At 40.8% G+C, this 22,642-nt stretch overlaps 1 protein-coding gene across 1 annotated transcript; it reads right to left on the reverse strand.

Annotated features, from left to right (window-relative positions):
- Positions 1–7,673: 7,673 nt before the first annotated feature.
- Positions 7,674–8,573, reverse strand: LOC102250843 (taste receptor type 2 member 1). Its single transcript, XM_005871039.1, has one exon. It carries the CDS (start codon positions 8,571–8,573, stop codon positions 7,674–7,676), a length of 900 nt encoding a protein of 299 aa, XP_005871101.1.
- Positions 8,574–22,642: the final 14,069 nt, after the last annotated feature.

Consider the following 22,642-nt stretch of genomic DNA (forward strand, 5'->3'; position numbering starts at 1 on the left):
GAACCTTGGCTTCCTCCATCACTGGAGCAAGCAAGCCTCCTGTTCGCTTCAGCTGCCTGGCTGACGGCCGCCATCTTGGTTGGCAGTTAATTTGCATATTGCCCTGATTAGCCAATGGGAAGCGTGTTGGAGGTATGGTTAATTACCATGTTTGTCTATTATTAGATAGGATTAGAAAATACAGATAACAAAAGAGGAAATGAAATCATTCTAATTTGAAAATCTAGAGATAGTGACTGTCAATATTTTGGTATATATAGTTCCAAATTTTCTATACATTTATGTTTTAATATATGTATGCATTTTTATATAAATAAAATATTACCTTACAATCTTTTTTTCCATTTATTATTTTATAAACATCCTCAAGTCCATAGACATAGGTCAACATAAATATTTTTGATACATGCAGGAGTTCATTCCATTATATGGTTCACATATGGTTTTATTTAAACACTCTCCTAGTCACTTAGGGTTTTTCACATATTTGCCTTTATAAAAAAAAAATGTAAGGAAGCTTGCTCTATTTTCATTTGGGGCACTTACCTCACTTTTTCTTTTCTTATATATTTTTAAATTTTAATTATTTATTTTCAATTTATTTTTTTAAGTATGGTTGGTATACATTCTTGTATTGGTTATATTAGTTTCAGGTATACAATATACCGATTTGACCTTTTTATACCTTATAATGTGCTCACCCCACTAATTCTAGTAATCATCTGTCACCATATAAACTTATTGCAATATTATTGACTAAATTCCTTATCTCATTATTTCTTGACTAGAGCCCAGTGCACGAAATTCATACATGGGTAAGTCCCTAGCGGCTGCCTAGCACCATCCCACTCTTGGCAGGGCCCATCGGGGCCGGCAGCACCTCCACTGCTGCCCGCTGCCAGCGCCGCATCGCAGACGCCCGCCATGTTCCATGCCACCCCCTGGTGGTCAACGCACATCTAACTCCCAGTTGGGCAAACTCCTGCCAGTGGGGACAATTTGCATATTACCCTTTTATTATATAGGATACTATGTACTTAGATGTGGAATTGCTAGATCAAAGTATTCAGACTTTCAAATCTCTGGGTCTATTGGCCAACAGTTCTCTCTATTGCTGTATTGATAACAACCCCCACCCCACCCCCGTTACACTCCACAATGGCCAGACTGACAACTGCATTCTTTTCCATTTTTGTTTACCTGCCAGCTAAACTATGGCACTACCCCCACTGTGGTCCCAGTTTACATTCGGGTTACTAAAATTCCATGTATTTTCTGGCCTTTATTGAATTGCCTCCTTCATATCTTTGGCCTGCTCTATTGACCAGGCTTGTCTTTTTCTCGTTGCTTTTGAGAATTCTTACTATGTTCATATTAATTCTGTTACATATATTGTGACAGTTCCTCAATATTCTGGTGATCATCATTGAGATTTTCCCTGTAGGGATATTTTAAATGTTGATGTCATCAGACCTGTGAATTTTTTACTGTAGTGTTCTGCTCAGAAAGACCTCCCTCACCCCAAATTCTGTCCATATGCAGTTTATCTTTCTGTTGGTATATTTACATTTTAACCAGCTGGCTGTCTTAGTCCCACCAGCAGTCTGGTGAGAAAAGAGTTAAATAAAAACACCAGCACTCCTCATTGTACACGCGCTGCTCATTACACTAACACTCCTCTTTATACTCTCCTCCTACGGGGTGGCAGAAATTACCCCATGGACCTGTTTACAGGGAGGTCTCCACAGGCTCCATCAGAGAAGACATAGTTCCTAAGCTTCAGTGTGGGGAGCCCTCTGCAGGGGGTAGGGCTGTCCCCAGCTCTGACAGTGGCCATACATGGCATCTCAGAAATGAGATGAAGGAAAATGACACTGCTATGAGCACAGCCCTAGCTGCTTGGCTTGACCTCTGTCCCCATGTGCCTAAAGAAATGATGGACACTGGTGCTGGAGACACCCTCACAGAAGATCGGCTGCACCCCCAGGGAACCCCAACATAGACATAGACAGTGTGGTAGAGGAGCTTCCTGTCTTGCCTTCCTCCTCTGCACCCTAAAACCCACTCAGAGCATCGATGGTATTGTCTGCACTTTATGAACAGCCTCCTCCTTAAGCCGAACCACAATAAAAGGAAGAGCCTGCTAAGCTATGTGGACCTCTTAGTCCACATAACACTTTGCTCTTCTCTTGTGATTTCTCCTCCGATGCACTGAATTTTGTACCCATAAATTCATTAACCCTACAACACTCCCAGAACACAGGTCCAGAGACAGTACGATTCTATGCCCTCACTTTGGGGTACAGCAGCTGTTTCTTACATAAAATAAACAGTAGTTTGAAAGGAAGCAAGGGAGGATGTGTCCTGGGAAAACTTTCTGAAAGACCAAAATGGACTGAGTTTGAATCTGGTTCCAACGACACCATAGTTTTATCTGGAAGGTAATACTTACGGAAACTCGCTCTTTTATTTAATTGTATAGTTAATACAACAGCCACAGTTTAGTTTTAAATTATAAAATGTTAATCTACGTATTTATCAGTACTAAATAAATAAATAAATATGCCTTCCTCTGGCAGAGTTGTTCTCACCCAAGGGAGATTTTTGCCCCCAGGGACATTGGCAATGTCTGGGGAGTGGGGGTGCTTCTGGCATCTACTAGTGGAGGCCAGAGGTGCTGCTACGTATCCTGCAAGGCACGGGATGACCACTGTCACTTCTGACGGGTTACCCAGCACCGAATGGCAATAGTGTGGAAGCTGAGAAATGGTCTCCTCCATGTTACATTTTAAATTTTCTCCCAGTTTAATTCAAGAAAGAAAATGTTGACCTCTACATAGGAAGACCTGAGTGATGAAGGAAAAAGTTTATGAAGAGGCAGGGACCATCACTAACCTGGTGGGCAGGTCCTACACAATCAACTTTGTTTTAGGCAGCTAGCCCATCAATACACAAGTGGATAAAAAAGTTCTGATACACACACACACACACACACACACACACACACACATATATATATATATATATACACACATATATATATATATATACACACACACACACATATACACATATATACACATATATATACATATATATGATATATATACATATACATAGATATGATACATATACATATATACATACACACACACACACACACACACACACACACATACATACACACACACACAATGGAAAATTACTTGGCCATAAAAAAGGATGAATCTTACCATTTGTGACAGCATGGATGGAACTAGAGGGTATTATGCTATCGGAAATAAGTCAGTCAAAGAAAGACAAATGCCATATGATTTCACTTATATGCAGAATCTAAAGAACAATATAAATGCACAGACAAAACAGAAATAGGCTCATAGATACAGAGAACAGACTGATGGTTGCCAGAGAGGAGGGGGGTTAGGGGACAAGGTGAAAAAGGTAAAGTGATTAAGAAGTACAAATTGGTAGTTACACAATAGTCACAGGGATGTAAAGTACAGCATAGAGAATATAGTTAATAATATTTTAATAACTATGTGCGGTGCCAGATGGGTACTGGAAATATCGGGGGAACACTATGTGAAGTATGTGATTGTCTAATCACTATGCTGTATGCCTAAAACAAATACAAAATAATATTGAATGTATACTGTAATTGAAAAAAAGGCAAAAAAAGAGAATATTATGCCTCTATGATCAAAGTCACAATCAGTCTTTCAAGAATTTAAAGTAACAGAAAAATAATGGTGAATATTTATTATGAAACTGAGTTTCCTGACCATATCTGGTCAATGTTTTCTGGAAGTCAACTAACCATGGTTTCAAATGAAGTAAAACGTATTAATTTATAATCCTAAATACAGCATCTGCTGTCCAAATGAGTGGGTTTATGGCCAGAAGGCATTCCACACATTTAGTACTATAATCCTATCCCATCCCATTGTTAGCCACTTAACTTGTCTTCAAAATTCTTTTCAACTTGCCCATCTTCAAAAGAATTTGAAGTTTCCTTAGTTATTCTGGAATATAGGTCATTCAGAGTGCTTACTAAGTGCTGTGTCCAATCCAGCTATGGGGACCACAGATACTCCCAAATTCAAACTCTACCCAGCTATGCACGAGCACATGCTTATAGTGAATCACTTATGCAACTCTATAGGAGGAAGAGAGTTTAGCTAATAGAAGCTAAAGATTTCATTTAAGAACATGCATTTCAACTTCAAAAATGGGACAGAGTCACAATGTATCTTTTTCTCAATAATGTTGAGGTCTAAACAAAATAAATTTCCAGTCATCATTTTAAAAACAAACATGTTTTCAGAGTTGATATTTTAATATTATGTTGATGATCTTGCAGAGAAATGTTTAAAATAGAAACAAAACACCCCAAAGAAAAAAGGAAACCCACACTTCATTGATTTGAATATGTTTTAAATTATAGGGTAAAATCACCAACTTCTGACCCCCAGCCAAAATGATTAAGTAGATCCAGATGTCACAGATATAAAGCCAAATGTTTACATCACATCTTAAAAACAATCATTATTTAATCCTGCAAAGGTATGGGGTGCTCAGATGGTTTAAGTTATCAAGGAGAAAGAGATGCTAGCTTTCTATAAAAATGCAGTGAGACAAATGCCCACGAGCTGAATTTATGTTGATTCTCCCTAAAAGCTTAATGTTTTCAACTCACTGAGGCAGATTTTCTCAGTATCTACTCTTTCGCCTGGCATAAAGGCCTCGGATGACAGTCTATAATGCTTTGGTGGCAAAAGAATAATTGTTTAAAAAACAATATACCACCGATACTAAGTTTGAGTTAATATTATCTCTGATCTAATTCTGAACTCATTCCTTAACAAGACCTTCTTTATAACATGTGGAGCTCCCTGACCCTATCATTTGGACTTTTCTCCAATATGGGTGCCATCTGTCTGCAACATCTGTTATTCCACTGATCGCCAAAGTCAATTTGGATGATCTGCCTAGTTTCGTTCTCTCTCAGATATTTCTGACTACCTATCTCGCTTCTCACCCAAAGAGATGAAGTAGGTCTACATGGACAAAAGTTATGGAAACCATATTCCCAAGGCCAACATTAGAATATTCATAGTGTGACAGGTCTGACTGTACTTCAGCATACAAAAGGCATAATATTGAGCTTTCTGAAGTATCTAGAATGGGTGGTATCAGCCTGAAGAAGACCAGTAGACATGAAACACTAATGTTTTCCTACCACTTTCAGGTACAGATTATTCTGTCAGAAAGCTTTTATTATATTTTAATGAGTGACTGAGAATTTAAAAGGTATTTATAATTCACAAGACTTTTAAAACTGTTGTTTTTTTAATACTCAATTTGCTGCCTCATTTATGTTTTTAAAAATCTCTTTCTACGAGCACATAGATTAGCTTTCTCAGTTGCAGTCACCATTTTTAGTCCCTGGAAACCATAGAGAATCCCTGGAGCCTGGGCACTGAAGGAGTCAGATGGAGAGTGGGGCACAAGGTGGCAACACTAGTCCTCTGGTTTGGGGCCGCTTCTGGAACCCTATCTGAAAGCTTTCATCCACTAAGAGCCTGCCTTGGAACCCATCTTCCTTTGCCTCTGACTGACCATGGTGATGGATCTCCTCAGGGAGCCACAGGAAGCAGGGGACGCATGGACAGCATCACCTCCTGTAGTCAGCAGCCCTCTGGCCTGACCCATGGGCACGTGATCCTAAAGCCAAGGCTCCCAGGGACCACAGTGCTCAGTCCATCTCTAAAAATGCAGGATGGGATAAGGGAGATGCCGCACCACTACAGAGGCTAACCCCATGCTAGATGAGGAGGACCAAACAATCTGTCAAGGCTAAGGAGTTCAGATAAGGGTGGCTCCAGAGAGTCCGAGGGCTGAGTCTGTTTTGCTTCTACCAGGGAGCAATTAGCATCCTTACAATAACCATCAATGCGATAGATAGGCAAGATTTCTGGAAGAAATATATTTCTAAGAAAGGAGACTATGAAAATGTTTCCAAAATAGGTTGCTTTAAGCATGAATTCTCTTTTTTATACCTCTTGGTAACTTTTAAGTGTACAGTCATACTTCAATATGTATTTCATTAACCAACATTATTGAAGCAGGAGTTACGTGAAATTGAACCAGAATTCGGTGCCTTAGAAAAAACTCACATGAGAGTTGTATACGTTTCTTCCTGAAGTTTTTGAAGTTGCTTCCACTCTCAATCTATCCACCTGCAGGTTGACATACCATGACTCAAGGAGCAGGCATCTGAATCTGAGATGTGCAGAAATAAATGTGATTCCTCACTGTCCCTTCTCAAAGCAGCAGCAGTAATCACCTCCAGGACCCAACAGCTCTTGCTAGAGATGGCTGCCTGGGTACACAATTAGCTATAAACCTTCCCGCCTAGGGGCCATGGGAAAAGGAAATAGCAGGAAGATGGAGGTTGTTATTTTGCCCCTTGAGGAATGAAGTATGAGACCTGTGGGATCAGGAAGATCAGCTTCAGAGCTTAATTCCCAGACCCAAGAAGATAAGTACTTCCCCGCATCTTCAGAGGCAAAGACCTCTGCTAGCTTAGTATAAGCAGGCCTGCATATCTTGGGCTAGTAAACTGGTTGGTATTTGAATCCACATTGCTGGTGATCGGCAAATCCAAACTAAACACACTTTTTATCATTCACATGAACTACGATTTATAGCCAAGCTGAGGAACATTTTTTTTTTACTTTACTGGAAACAAAAGGGTTCTGAAGCTGTTTTGGAAATATATATGTCTTAGCATCCAAAATCATTAAATAGAAAATGCATTTGTGACTTCAAGCAGATGGAGACACCCCCAGCCCACCCACCTACTGATGTTGCTTCATTGGGAAGACGTGTAACATGACAGGAGTTCCAAATTGCCACCCTCAGTTTAAAGGGTCCCAAGCTGAGCACACAAGTGCAAAATGAAAATCTTTGCAAGTTATTGTCTGTTCCGTGTGCCCAATGGGGGGAAATGGAAAATGAGGACTCAGCCTGCATTCCTCTTCCACCTCCATCTGTCTGTCTTTTTATTGGTTGATGGAACATGTCACCATAGCATCTAGGCTCTCAGCAGCATGGAGTAGATGAACATGCTTATAAAGACCTAGAAGGCCAGACTGTCCCCGGCTTCATCTCTGATCTGCTGTGGAAGAATGGTTCTATTCTCTGTAACTAACAAACAACAGAAATGATGTACAGGTAAACAAGAGATGAGCAGTAAGCCTTTTTGTTCAGGATAATCATCTAAGACTAGGCATCAGACACACAGGGGACCTCTAACATTTGTGCATTCTTTTGACATCACAAGTTCAAATGTGTTTTTCTTTTTCTTTAAACTTTTCATTTTGAGACAATTGTTGAAATAATACAGAAAGATCCCTGTACCACCTACCCAGTCTTCCCTAATTAACATTTTGCAGGACATTATTATGATATCAACAATCATATTGACATTAACATAATCCACTAACATGTGTTATGCTTTGAAAATCAATTTAACCCTTTGAAAAAGCAGCAAATCCATAAAATGCCTCAGGTTTAACAGTCTTCTGATGATGTTTTGTGTATTTATGACTGACTTGTTTGACTGTTAACCTATGAAGCCTCGAGTTCCTTGAATGGGTCAAAGTCCTCTCTCACTGACAGCACTTACTGTAGAGGAGGAACTTCTTCGAATTTTGTTTCAGCTTAGGATTTCCTAAAATTAAGATAACAGAGTGTACAGAGGGGTATGAACCAAACAGCAAGATGCAGAACAGAGTGATGGAGTTTCTGATCTTGAAAATTTCAGAAAAACCTAATGCAGCCATCATGTACTGGGCGACGTAGAGAATCAGGAAGGACAGGATGGATAGGAGTGCGTTGATGTAGACACTCATGCCAGGGTGCCTGGTGCCCGTCTCGGTGCTCCTCATCTGCTGGGTGTGCCTCCCCAGGGAAAATATCAAGAGAAGAGCAGAGATAAGGAAGATAAATAAAGGCAATACGAACTCAATTAAAAGAAGGGCATATTGTAATGCAGATATGTCTTCAATTTGAGTTGTTGCATTTTGGGAGAAAAAGCCCAACCAGGATTTTTGGGAAATAATCCATGCATGTTTTCTGTGGAAGACAGAAGTGAGAAAGGTATATGTCAAGGTCCCACAAATCAGCCACGGCACCAACTTGGAGATCCTCAACTTCAACCAAAAGAAGAGCGGGTTAGCGATGGTGGCGATCTTGGCACAGTAGAAAACGCTGAGCCACGTGGCCAACCAAAGTTCCGATGCATGTACATACATGAAAATTGTAATATTCCCAGGAACTGGAGAGAATTTAATCAAGGAAAGAACAGCCAGATTAATGAAGATCATGACCATCTGGAGACCAATCCTGAAAGTCGCCAGGCAGCATAGGAGGAGGTCGAAGGGCACCATCTTTCTCCGCCTGATCAAGTCTGTGCCATTCACAACCACAATGAAGCCATTGGCTAGAACCCCCACAAGAAACTGAATCACTGAAAAAATAAGATGGGCAATCATGTACAACTCTAACATTTTGACAAGAAAAAAAAAATCAGTTACTTTAAAAACTGATGTAGTTATAGATTTTGGGACAGTTGGAATCCGTGAAGTTTTCTCTTTTTCTTCAGCTAGATTAGAACCCCTTTGGGGGACATGACTCTGACAAGGAAGGCAGTGAGGCAGGAAGGCAGCGTGCATGTGTTTATAGCTGTTTTCTCAAGGCAGTCAAATAAGAAAGAGATACTCCAGCAACTATTTGCTTCTTCGTGACAGCTTTTGCATTTTCCAGGTCTACTTAGCTTTCAACATCATCATCACAAGCAAATGGTGGAAATGAGACACCTTCATGGCTGGGAGGAGGGCTCCTCTGTTACATAATCAGCGAAAGTTCCTCAATCCTTCACCAGTCCCATAAATATTTAATTGTGCCTACAGATTCTACTTATGTCTGTGAAGCATTCTTTAAAAAAAATAGGATTTAAAAAAAAATCACTTCTGTTATCATGATGTAGCACACTCAGCAACGTAAGTCTCCTAAGTAGTTGTTCTCTAATAGGCAATGGTGGAGCAATTCAGGACCACCTAAAACTGAAACCAGTTCTATAATACAACATACGTGACCATCAGAAAGCATCATAAATATGTGTATTTGAAAGGCCAAAGGCCCAAAGGTAGGTGATTTGCAGCAAAGAGAATCACTCAGCACCATTAATACTAGCAATCATCTGCAGAATAATGCATGGGTTGAAATATTTCCCTGCTTATTTTTTCAAAACTATGAGTCTATAATGACATGAGCTTTTTGTTCCAGGGGAAAAATAATAATAAAAGATACATGATGCAACGTGTTGTTATAACTAACAGGATATCTTGGGGGGAATTAAATTAGCATTTATTAACTTGTATACTATGCCAGGTCTTCTTATGTTAAACCAGGTTTTTTCAGCCTTGACACTGTTGATATTTGGGTTGGATAATTCTCTGTTAGCTGACCTGTGCAATGTAGGATATCTACCAGTATCCCTGACATCTACCCGCTAGATGCTCATAGTATAACCCCCTCCCCAGGTGTGACAACCAAAAATGTTTCCAGACATTGCCGAATGTTCCCTGAGTGGCAAAATCACCCCCAGTTAAGCACCACTGTCCTAAACACTGAGGGGGGGGGCGGGTGGAGAGAGTGGTGAATAGAACACAGTTTCTGTCCTCCAGGCAGTTAGAGATTAAATGTACAGCAAGCATGTGAATAGTGTATAGTGTGACATCAAACTAAATTAGTTATTTGGACAATTCACCACCAGAGCACAAAGTGGGGAAGAATTTATTAAATGTTGGGGGAATTGAAGCTTTGACAACTTAGCACTAGATCATAACATTTCCAGCAGATCCCCTAAGGGGGCATATGGATATGTACTACTTTGTCCAGAGGTGTCATAAAGTATACTTACAAGGACTCTTACCTTTAGAAATCTGGAAGGAAAATGGTATGAAAACATGAGTGGAGAATTACTCTGTTATTCTTCTTTGAATACATGATGTCGGTGCAACGTGGGACTCCACTTCGCTCTTCCTGTCACAGCTTCAATGGGATGAAGGGAACAAGTGGGCAGGCACCCAGGGAGGCAGCTCATGAGTGGATTCCACCCAAAAGGTCCAGAGTCAAGCATGACAATCAGGATAAACCTTGTTCTTTTCCCTCCGGTGGAGAGAAAAAACACCAAAAATCTTTCAGTATATTTACATTCTGCAGGCTGGAAAAGCAAAAATGGAAGGGCATCCACCTATGAAATAACGAAGTCAAGAACTCTCAGAAGAGCAATGACTACTAACTTTCTCGGCTTTGCAATCAAGCCTCTATCAGTGCCTGTCCCTTTGCTGGCAAGTGTTGGTGACCAGCCTGTGCCCTGCGAGGCTCAGCCCTATCAAGGCATACCTACGCTTTCGTCTCATCCCCAGCACTCATTCGTTCTTTTGGTGTTTGGCTTATGGTGGCATTTGTTGGGTAGAACCAAACTCAATTAAATAAGGGTTTTCAAAACAAAGGAAAAGAGAAATAAATATTACAAATTCACTTTGAAATAGAGCTTTTGCTTTCTATCTTTCTGTTCCCAGAGACATCACATCACAAGACCAGTCTCTCTAGCTCTTACCTGTTGCCCCAATGTTGCCAAGACCTTTACATTCCAAGTCCTTCAGCATGGTCTGGGCATTTCAATAGTAATAATAATAATAATAATAATAATGGTAAAACTAAGGCAGAAAAGTGAAAAAATATTTTCTATTTTGAGTTGAAAATAGTAACATAGTCTTTCTGTACTGACAGCAAACTAGCAGAGATAACGCCTAGTACACCAAAGACTTAAAGGAAATTACCATGTCCGATTCTATTTATTAACATGCTGCTTGTCTTTTGGATTCAAGCATCTTGAGGGGATATTTGGTTCTCAAATATTTTATTGTAACTTTTGTTAGCACTAGCTTGGGGAGTAGGGGCAATTCTTCATAGAGAACTTGGTTTCACGGAGAACAGCTCTTCTGATGCAGAAATCCCATGGAGCAAAAAATAAAAATTCATGAGGCTGAAGCTACAATTTTTTCATTAAATAATTTCCATCACTAATCCCTTCAGTGAGCACGTGCACAAGGCTGCCGAAGGCACACCATTCCTGGACAAGTGCCACCAACTCGCCTGAGACTTGTATTTCCTGCACTGAAGGGTGGCGGGATAAGAGATGTCTGGCCGTAGCAGCGGAGCACTTGTGTGGCCGCTACACTAATGTCCCGTTCAGACCCCAGGGGCAGTTGCATTTCAGTGCTGGTGCAAAGCCCTTCGGGGTCATGTTATCCAGGCTGCCCCTTAGATTCTACCACATCAATCAAAATACCCGGGAGCCTCCATCATGCTGTGCTGAGCGAGAGCCAGCTGAATATTTTTCAACAAACCAAACGGAGAAAAACGGTCCTAAATAGAAAAGCCCTTTGCGTCTCTTAAGCAGTTGGTTTTAGCGAGAAGGACGCATCAGAGAATTTCTGGCTCTGAGATGCAAAGCGTATATGTCTGGCCTCATCTGTCAGTCATCCGCTCAGAATGATGACAGTTTTACATGGACAAATGGCTTGGAACAGATGGAACAAGTCCCGATGTGGAGAAATTCACATGACGATTACCCCATATTACCCTGATTAAATCCGCTTACTCACACTCATCTGTAATGAGCAGTCATTAAGAGAGACAATACTGCATATTCTTGAGGTAACTGACAGGCAAAAAGAGTTGCTTATTTATATTCAGATCATTCAGCCCCTCAAAAGAAAGTGCAATTTTTTCCCCACAGGCAGTTAGACTGACATTGGCAAGCTTTTCACCAGGTAGAATGTTATAATAATTGTCTGTCTGCACACGGACCTTTACTTTGGGGTTAGAGGCACCATGAAAGTGAGCGATAGTGTTAATACCTTTCTCAAGTTTTAATACCTTTCCCAAGTTTTAATACCTTTCCCAAGTGAGTCTTCCCACTTCATTATCAAGGGAACAATTCCTGCTTTAAGGAACATGCCCATGTATTAACATTATTGTATAATTAATAGGTCATTCAAATGAGAAAGATATACACCCTGGGCTAGCCAGCACAGACACCCTTGCCGCGTCAACCCTGGAGCACAGCTCAGCCCTTGTTAAAGCCTCTGTGGAATTCATTCCATCTAAAATTCACAACATTTTGGTTAAAAAGCTCCAGACTCTTTCAGACTAATCATTCTTCACATCCATTCATTCGCTTCTCTACTCTTGAATATGCAGTTGATCTTTTGTACTGAAATTTTTGCCTTGAATGTTCAGGTCACTCCCCTCCACTTGTCCCTCCACCTCCTCTTTTTATCTTAGTCATACATTTCTGTGCTTTTCTTTACTCTTCACAATATTCTGAAATGTATTTGCATCACAGCAAATAGAATAATGGGGCATGAATTTAAGTCTTTCACATAAAGAACTCGAAGTACTTTGTGAACAAGCATCCCGTGTTAATTACAATGAGGGAGGGGAACCAGGGATGGTGCCCTTGGCTCGCTTGAATAATATCCAGTCCCCAGGATTTTGTCTTCAGCTCCAAACTGAGTGGTGGGTTTGCAGATCCTTCTTTTCTTCCTCTCTCTCTTTCTCACTTCCCTCCATCCCCCTCCCCGTTCCTTCCCTTCCAGATTCTTCCTTCTCTCCCCTCATTTCTTCCTTCCTTTCTCCTTACTTTCCTTCTCCCTTCCTCCTTCCCTCCATACTTTAGCACATATTTATTGTGTGTATTATGGACTATGAACTAGACACTATTCTAAGCATGGAGCATATAGGAACGAACAAGACAAAGCCTCTCTCATCTTGGAAATTATATTTTAGTGGGGAAGATGAGAATTAAACAAGTAAAGAAATAAATACCTCCAGGTAACCTAGAGCAAGGTGCTATTTTAGAGAGTGTGGCCGGGTAGACAGAATCCTCAGAGAGAAGGTGATCATTGAAAAGAGAAAAGGATGACAAGGAACTATCTCTGGAGGTCTAGGGGATGAGAACCCCAAGTGGAGGGCAGGAGAGAGCAATGCCACCCGTGAATCATAAAAAGAGCTTGAAGTGTTCCAGAATAGCCAAGGGCCAAGTATTGCAATGCCAGAGCTGCATGAGCAAGGGGAAGTACCCGAGGAGAGGAGAATAGAGGGGCAGGTGTGGTGTGGTCAGATTGGGGGTGGGGGATTTATTCTGGGGAACAGAATTGGGGGGTCAGAAAAGGGCATGAGTAGAAGCAGAAGGACCAATTTGAAGGCTGTGCAGGAGATTAGGCAGCGGAAGTTGTTGGCTTAAAACAGGTTGGTGGTAGAGAGTGGAAAGAAGTGTTTGGATTCGGTATCTATTTTGAAGGTAGAACCAACGAGGATTTCAGAATGGCTTTGATGTGGGGGGGGGGCAGTGATGGAAAGAGAGAAGCCAAGTATTACTTTTGGGTCGTCAGCATTATCTACTGTGAGTCGGTGCCATTTTTCAAGAAGGGGAAGCCTGGAGGAAGGTTCAACTCCAGAGCCCTGCTGTGGACATGTTCAGTCTGAGAACCTACTCCAGGTGGAGATGTTATTAAGCAGTGGGTGATCAATTTGGAGTTTTGGGAGCTGCAAGAGCTGGAAATACGCATTTGAAATTTACTGGCATAGAGATGATATTTAAAGCCACAGGACTGGATAAGATTATGTAGGGAAGAGATTGCCAGCTGGAGTGTATGAGCACTCTAAATAAGAAACAGACTATTCTGTGCATTCATATCACACAGACTGTCCCATCTGATGCCATACCTTTGTCACAGGACACGCAATGAGAGCCCAGGACGTGAGTTAACACATGCATCCCTGAAGTCAACCCTACTAGTCATGGTAGCCTAATCTCTTTATATATGGCTGATTCTATTTGCTGTTTCATTTAAAGATGTCGCTCCTTTATTCATAAGGATGATTGGTTTGTAGTTTTTCTGGTGTTATATTTGATAAATTTGATTACCCATGTTATGCTGGATTTACCAAACAATTGTTAAGCTTTTCTTATTTTCTATGCACCAGAACAATTTAAATGGCATGGAAATGATCTGTTTCTTGAAAGAATGGAAAGAATTCACAGTGAAAAAATCTGAGGCCACAGGCTTTTTGGAAGGGGCAGAATACTTACCATTGATTTAGTGCTTAAAATGCTACACAATTGACAGACATAGTTTAAATTTGCCCTCTTGACAATTCTATGAAATCAATATTATCTCCACTTTAGAGATTATTTAGTTGAGGTGCACAGAGGTTGGAATTGCTCCCATTCACACAGATTAAAAAGTAGCATTTCCAAGATGTGGGTCACAATGTGACTTTAAGTCCTATGGGAGTCTTTAACCATTCCACATCAGGGCCTCTCACATTATGACTCACAATGATAGTGAAGATTCCTTCCAATGAATTACATATGAAGGTTGGACAACTGCTATTTTTTTTTGCCTGATGTGCATTAATTCCCTACTCTTTACCCTGAGTTTCTTTGGAGAAACCACCTCTCCTCTATTTTTAATTTTTGTGTCTTATTTGGGACTGTCTCCATCTCAAAACCAGGAATAGGCACATGACCTAGGAGTGACAGTTAAGCTTTCATTTTAATGATACATCACAATATATTTCAACTAGAGGCCCAGTGCACAAAATTCATGCACGGGTAGGGTCCCTAGGCCTGGCCAGCAATCAGGGCCGATCAGGGCCTTCCAGCTGCCAGCTGGGGCCTCCCTTCCCCAGCTGCTGGCTGTGTGCCAGGGCCTTCCTTCCCTGGCTGCCGGCTGCCCGCCAGGGCCTTCCTTCATTCCGCGCCACCCCCTGGTGGTCAGTGCATGTCATAGTGAGCGATCAAACTCCTGGTCTCCCGGTAAAACTCCCGGTCTCTTGGTTGAACTCCCGAGGGGACACTTTGTATATTAGCCTTTTATATATATAGATATGCATCTACATATACGTTTGTTGCAATAGGTGATATTGAAACCCATAACTCACGTGACCAGAGGAGATCCGTTTAGGAATGAGCACAAGGCCCAAATCTATCAAGTCAGAACGAATCTGAGAACTTTTGTTTAAACAGACTGGGCAAAATGTCCCTCTCTGTCAAAGATAAGATGTTTGTCTGGAGCTGCTGGAGCCACCTTGCCACCATGAGGAGGGACTTGGACCTTTCTAAGAATGGATTCTTCGCAGAAGACAGCAGTGCCCAGAGAAGAGGGAGCAGACCAGTGCTCAAAACACCTCAGCCCCAGAGCCAGCCCTCACTTGACATTTGAAGGAACCTCACATTCCTAGTTGCTGCTGAAGGGAGCGTGAGGTGGGTTTTTGTCACATTGGCTGTACTGTAACATAATAGTTGTGGGCTACACAGAGAGGCAGATACGTGCTTTCCACTTTCACATTTGGGAACTGGAGCCCGAGAAGCGATGGCCTGAAGTCAGTCATTTAGCGATGTACCCAGGGTTGAGTGCTCTATTCCCTAAACTCAGTTTTCCAAACATATTTGTAGAAATTTTTAGAGAAAATGCAAATTCATTTTCTGGGGGTCTCCCTTATACATTTAATTGCTCCCTTCCCATCACATACTCACTCTGACAGCTCAAAGTTTTATTGTGCTTTAAGAAGAGTTTCCAAAGCATAAGGTTACCATATGGGCATCAGAAGTTTTATTCATTCCAAACTACACAGACTACCCCTGGAATTGTGCTCCAACAGGCTGTACTTCATCCAGAGAATGCAAAGTTCAATGCATTTCAATGTGCATCTCCATATCAGTTGGTGGCAATATGTGATCTTGAAACCCATAGTGCCACTTCTGCCCAGATCCAATCTCAAATGGTTCTCTTTGACCCTTGGAACCATACCTCCTTTTTTCTGCCCCTCAAATGTGTAATTATTACTTAGGAATTACAATGACATAAGATTAAGCATTTCAGGTTTTCATGCTTATTTATGTGTCTTATTTGATACTGTCTCCATCTGAAAACCAGGAATAGGCACATAACCCAGGTGTGACAGTTAACCTTCTATTTCAATGACACATTTCAATAGGCATCTACATATATGTTTGTTGCAATAGGTGATATTGAAAACCATAACCCATAAAGGCTGCTGGAACTTTGTTTCTCCCTCTCCCCCTTCAGACTGCCTTCCCCAGACTTAATTTTGTCAACCCCCAGAAGATCCGGATTATTTTTCTTGCTTTGTTTCCCCAGCAGCTGGCACCAGGCTTCATGATTTCTCACTTCACGTGCTTTGGGAATACTGGCCCCATTCCCTGCATATATGTGTGGTTATACATGGGGATGCTCTATAAACATCTGCTGAATGAGATGAATGAGAAAGGCGAATAAAGCTTCTCATCTTCAGAAAAATGTTGCTAGCCAAGCTTTAGTATTACATAAACGTTGTAATTTTACTATTCCCTCTACCCACCATCATCCAGCATCCACATTTTGTGTTGGACAAATGAGTGGGATGAAAGACCAATGATCAGATAACAGAGTGAATCTCAATGATTCAGCGGGAGTAAAAAGAACATCAATGTGGCTTTTTAAATTCAATACAGTAAACTTGATACAGCACCACATCACATCAGATCTTCAAAGAACATTAGTGATTACTTGTGCCAACTCCTCATTGCTTGAAGAAAGAGAAAACAATTTCAGAAAAGGTGCCTAATGCCCATGTACTTTGTTCCAGGGAATATTCAGATGCTATGTATTCTAGGACAGGGAATACTGTGGGCTTATTTCACCTCGAGCAGCCTCCATGGGACCATGATGATATCAGCTGATGGATGGCACAGTGATGGCTATGGTCCTCCCAAGGCACATCTAATCACCATGCTTGGAGGGAGAGCTGTGCAAACCCACATACACCTACCTGTATCCCACCACTGTTCAGTGCAAAGTGTAGACATGGGAATCTACAATCTTTCCTGAAAATGTGAGAAAAGGAAAGAACATCCAGCAATGGCACCCAAGGCCCTCCCGCCATTTGTAGAGTGAAATTGGTCCCACATATTTTAAATTACAACAGTAATGCATTAGAAAGGAAAACATAAAGGAAACCTTTAATTCTAATTTTCCGTAGTCACTATCATTGTATACTTAAGGCTTCCTACATAGATATTAAATGATAATATAGGAGTTTCATTTTCTGAAATATTATCCTTCCTCAATTATCCACCAATCTGCACATTGTCTTGTTATAGTTAAATAGATCATATCAATTTAAAACATCTATTCTTTCTGTCTGGCACAAAACGTAATTTAGATAATCAGAGATTCTACTGTGGCAGAGGAGATTTGGGTAATGTGAACAATTAAGCAATCAGGAATAGGGTTTCCTAGGTTTAGTCGACACTTTCTCTCCCCGCCCCTCCCCCGTAGATATGACTTAACACAGTAATTTACAAAAGTTACTTCCTCCTAAGAATTTACACAATCATGAAATAAGCAATTTAGGCTATAAAAACAGGATGAGATCAAATATATTCCCAAAGTAATTGTTGTCAGATATATTCAAAGTACATCACGCTTTCATCTAAAACAGAGAAAGTAAATATGACTGTGGAAACACAGTGGTATTGGGTGGAGGACGAGGCGAGAGCGGTCCAGTCTGTGAGAGCAAAAGTATGATCTAAATTCTATAGACTGATATTTAATGCAGCTCAGATCTCTTGTGCTGACCCAGATTGCTGAGAGCAGACATTTAGGCCTCAGTTTACTTTGCAACCACTTTTAAAACTGATTTATGAAACCTATTTTCATGCCTTTTATTGTTTTCAAATAATCTGTCAGATTTTCAATGCAGTTGAATTGTGTTGCTCCTGCGACCTGTCTGGTGGGGGCCATGACCAGGTCCTCTGTAAGAATTAGATGAAGTTCCCAATGCACCGAGCCTTGTGGGACAAGAGATGGTCACCTCAAGCAGAAGAGGCCACACACCTCAGCTAGGTTTCCACACTCGCTAATGCCAGGGACACAGGAGTGAGGAATGACCCATTCTTCACACGGCGGGGTCCTGCTGAAATGAAAACCTCCGTTTCCTGTGGTGCCACTGCCCTTTCTGGCTAGGGACTTGTGCCATCATTTAGGAAGAATCTGTACTAACAATATATGTCCAGTGACGTCCAACAAACATTTGGATCTCGGACCGAATGTAGCCCCAGCCACACCATAAATCACAGAGAGGGAGGGAGCATCACCCGCGCCAGGCAGCCTTGAAGGATCTCTTCTCCAGCCTTTCTATCTGGAAAGCCCTCACTTCTGTCCGCTCACTCCTGACTCTGATTTAAAACTCCTTTATCCTGTGGTTCTGATAGTGAGGTTGAGGTGAGGTCCATAATTCCCTCTTGTTGACAGAGGCAGAAACACTTGCTTAATTCTGAGGGTCCTCATTCAAAGGGGACCTGAGGGAAGCCGTGTAGGAACATGTTACAATGAAAAGCTAATCATAAAGGCCCGCTACTTCACTGAGCAGATGTGCCAAGTATCTGTGCGCACCTGGGTCTTTGGCATTGCACTTGTCTATCTGCCCGTTGAACAAGTGTTTACTGGGCACCCACTATGCTACGCCCCGTGGAAGCAGTAGATGGATTAAGAATGTTAATACGGCTACTCGAAGAACTGTTGACAACTGCATTTGAAATAAGTTATCTGCCACTATTTTATTTTTCAGATAAGGTTATGTAGAGAAGTATAATAGCAAGAGCTGGAAGTATTTGCAAAATATTTGTGCAGAAGTTTTCTGACACCAATTTTATGACCTCGGTGTGGTGTCTCAGGGAGGCTCTGGCTATGTCTTATTTTCCCAAAACACTCCTGGGGAGTGGCTTCTCTATCGCCTCCCTGGAGTGTAATGTTATCGGTGTCTATTTTCCCAATTTCCTATAATGCAATCAAAAGTCAGTTTTCCTAGGGCAACCTCTATCTCAAATGGATTGTTAATGAAACACAAATATGCACATGCGTGTTCCAGCGAGTTGTTCCGCACTATGCAAAGGGTATTGAAAGTGGAGCCGCTTTCACATTTGCTTTGCATTTGTCAAGAGGTCAAAATATGCAAACTGCATCCACTGCTGTCTATGCCTTCCAGCAAAAGAAAATTTTATTAAAGTTAGATGCAGAACCAACAGCACAGCTAGCATCCCTTATTTTGGGGAAAAGGCTGTATTATAAAGATAATAGCCATTTATTTCTTATCTAAAACTAAGAATACTTAGCAAATGTTAATGTGCCTGTCTGTTTTAGCCCAGGTATACTGGCCTGCTCATAAGTATGCAGGTTCAGAGCAAACTTAATTATAAGCAGTTTACAGCCCAAGTGGAGATAGTTATACAGTCTGCAATTGGTCCTGGAAACTTTTATATGAAAAATGAAATTAGTTAGCTGTATAGGAATGAAAAACAGTGATTTCTAAGAAAGAGTTTTAGACACAGCCAATTCTTACCCAAGACATATAAATAAAGAGTACAGCTGTAGGAAAATTTTCTACGGAAGATGACAGAAAAAAAAATCAGCTCTAACATAACTTAAGAATTATAATTATATATATGCTGGACTCCTTTATATCTTCATCAAAGGAAACTTTTTTCCAAATTAAAAGAAGTCAGATCTTTTGTTTTTCTCCAAATCAGTGTCTGTTTGTCCCTGAAAACACTGAACAAGAAATGGTGGGGGAAAGAAGATGAAAAAAAATCAGCTCTAACATAACTTAAGAATTATAATTATATATATGCTGGACTCCTTTATATCTTCATCAAAGGAAACTTTTTTCCAAATTAAAAGAAGTCAGATCTTTTGTTTTTCTCCAAATCAGTGTCTGTTTGTCCCTGAAAACACTGAACAAGAAATGGTGGGGGAAAGCAAAATAAAAATTGCACATGTGCAGTGCATTTTCTGTGCACTGCTGGTCATGCAGGGTGGATAGATCCACACAAGCATTTCCACAGCATTGCCTAGATCTTAGCTCCAGAGCTGTTACATTGCTGATGATGCAACTTTCCGCCTATGGTTTTGCATTGGGTTTTGTTGGGTACAGCGCACCCTATGATGTACATGGGTCACCATCTGTGGGGCCTAAAGCTTCTCATGCTTGGAAAACTCTTCCATAGTCTCATGCCCTCCCCTATGCAGATCAAATGGCACCTCATCAAAAAGGCCTTATCTAATTACTCATCCCACACCACCATCACTTTGTACCCCTTCTCTTCCCCTGCTTCATTCTCCTCATTTTTTTCCCTAACATTTATTACCATTGGACATATTACTTCTTATTATCTGTTCTTCCTGGAATCTAAAATTCCATTACAGTGGAAACAATTTTGGCTCATTGATGTGTCACCAGTAACTAGATGGTGCTTAATATATAGTAGGTGCTCAAAAATATTGAGTGAACATGTAATTAAATGTTTAAAATAAAAATACATCTGTTCATCAATGACATTGTGTGGGAAGGTCTACTAGAAAGTGTAGCCTGCAGAATGGCGGGGAAATAATTCCTATAATGGCTATTGTTTTTGAACAATTCGAAATATCAAGACAACTTTTATGTGCTTCTGACAGATTCAGCGCACAAAAAGTATCAAAGCTGTGCTGTGCTGAGTCCCAAACGGAAAAACTGACCAGACTCCATCATCAGACCCTATCAGATGGATCCTCTCAAAATGATTGGCTTTACCAGATTCAAATATATGTCACTGAATTAGTCCTTGAGGTAGCTATAAAATTTAATTAACATAAACCTGTACAGAGACTTCTGCTTTAAATAATGGGGTCAGTTATTATTCAAATAGGTACTGGTATAGAGGGAGATAAAAAACTTGTATTGAAGGAGGATAGCCAAACCAGAAATAGGTAAAAATGAACGAATTTCCGGCAGAAAAATGTGAAATAATTCAATAGCTTGTTACTTAAAATCACCCAATATGCTAAATCCAGATCTGAAAAAAAAAAAAGATACAGATGGTAAGTGATTCCCATCCACGAAGATTTTTCATGTTAATGTAGTCATATTTAATGGAGAAATATGTTATACATTTTAAAGACTTCATTTTTAAAAGATTATAACCCATACCCAAAGTCTTATGAATATATGCTTAATATCAATACAGATAAACTTATAGCTTTTTCCATTTGAGTGCATTCCAGCTTTGTGTAGATACAGGTCTTTCTGGTGAGGGTTTGAGAATAAGGAACACTCCAGAGATCAGAAGGCAACTTAGGGCTCACCGAAGCCACGGCTGGGGCTCCCAGCCCTCCCAGGCCTCTCCATCCACTCCCACTCCACTTTAGTGCCAGGCATCTAGGATTCGAAAGTCATCTGGGACCTGGCAATGAGGCCCACTGCTGAGTTGCCATACTCCCATCTGTACCACTAGTGCTAATCGACTTTCTACACTACCCTGTCCATGAACTTGATAGGATCATAATGACTATCTCCATGACAGTCACTCTTCACTTGAATGTCAGGAGAAAACTCAGAGGTCTGTTGCTGAAGCAATCTATCTTCACATAAAAATGTGAGTTAATTGACATAATCATATGTATATTCCCAGGACTATATATATGTGTCTACATGATGTAGACTTATCTCTCTGCTCCCCATAAGAAATAACTTTCTGTATCACTAGTGCTAATCGACTTTCTACACTACCCTGTCCATGAACTTGATAGGATCATAATGACTATCACCATGACAGTCACTCTTCACTTGAATGTCAGGAGAAAACTCAGAGGTCTGTTGCTGAAGCAATCTACCTTCACATAAAAATGTGAGTTAATTAACATAATCATATGTATATTCCCAGGACTATATATATGTGTCTACATGATGTAGACTTATCTCTCTGCTCCCCATAAGAAATAACTTTTCCACAGGATTCCAACTGCTGGTAATAGTGCTGATCTTATTCCCAGCAAGACACTTATCAAATACTAGAGGCCCGATGCACAAAATTCATGCAAGGGGCTTGGCCCTCGAATCTTCACATAAAAATGTGAGTTAATTGACATAATCATATGTATATTCCCAGGACTATATATATATGTGTCTACATGATGTAGACATATCTCTCTGCTCCCCATAAGAAATAACTTTTCCACAGGATTCCAACTGCTGGTAATAGTGCTGATCTTATTCCCAGCAAGACACTTATCAAATACTAGAGGCCCGATGCACAAAATTCATGCAGGGGGCTTGGCCCTCGAAGCCGTGGTGGCTTGTCTCAGCCCTCGCAGCCCCGGCTTCATCTGGAAGGTCATCTGGAAGGACGTCTGGAAGGTCATTCAGCTGTCTGGTCTAATTAGCATATTATGTTTTTATTATTATAGATACCCTTCTAGTGGGACTCAACTGTAGCAGAGATCTGCAGTTCTCACAAATATCTGAGACCTTCACTTCCTCCTGGACACATAGCTGAACTACGTTTCCCAGTGTCCCTTGCATTAGTTGTGTCCCAGTGACAGAGTTCTGGCCAGTAGAATATGACCAGGATTTACATGTTTCTTTCTGAGGTGGTGCCCATAAAAATTATTCAAACACT

Source organism: Myotis brandtii, unplaced genomic scaffold (genome assembly GCF_000412655.1).
Source record: "Myotis brandtii unplaced genomic scaffold, ASM41265v1 scaffold328, whole genome shotgun sequence".
NCBI lineage: Eukaryota > Metazoa > Chordata > Mammalia > Chiroptera > Vespertilionidae > Myotis > Myotis brandtii.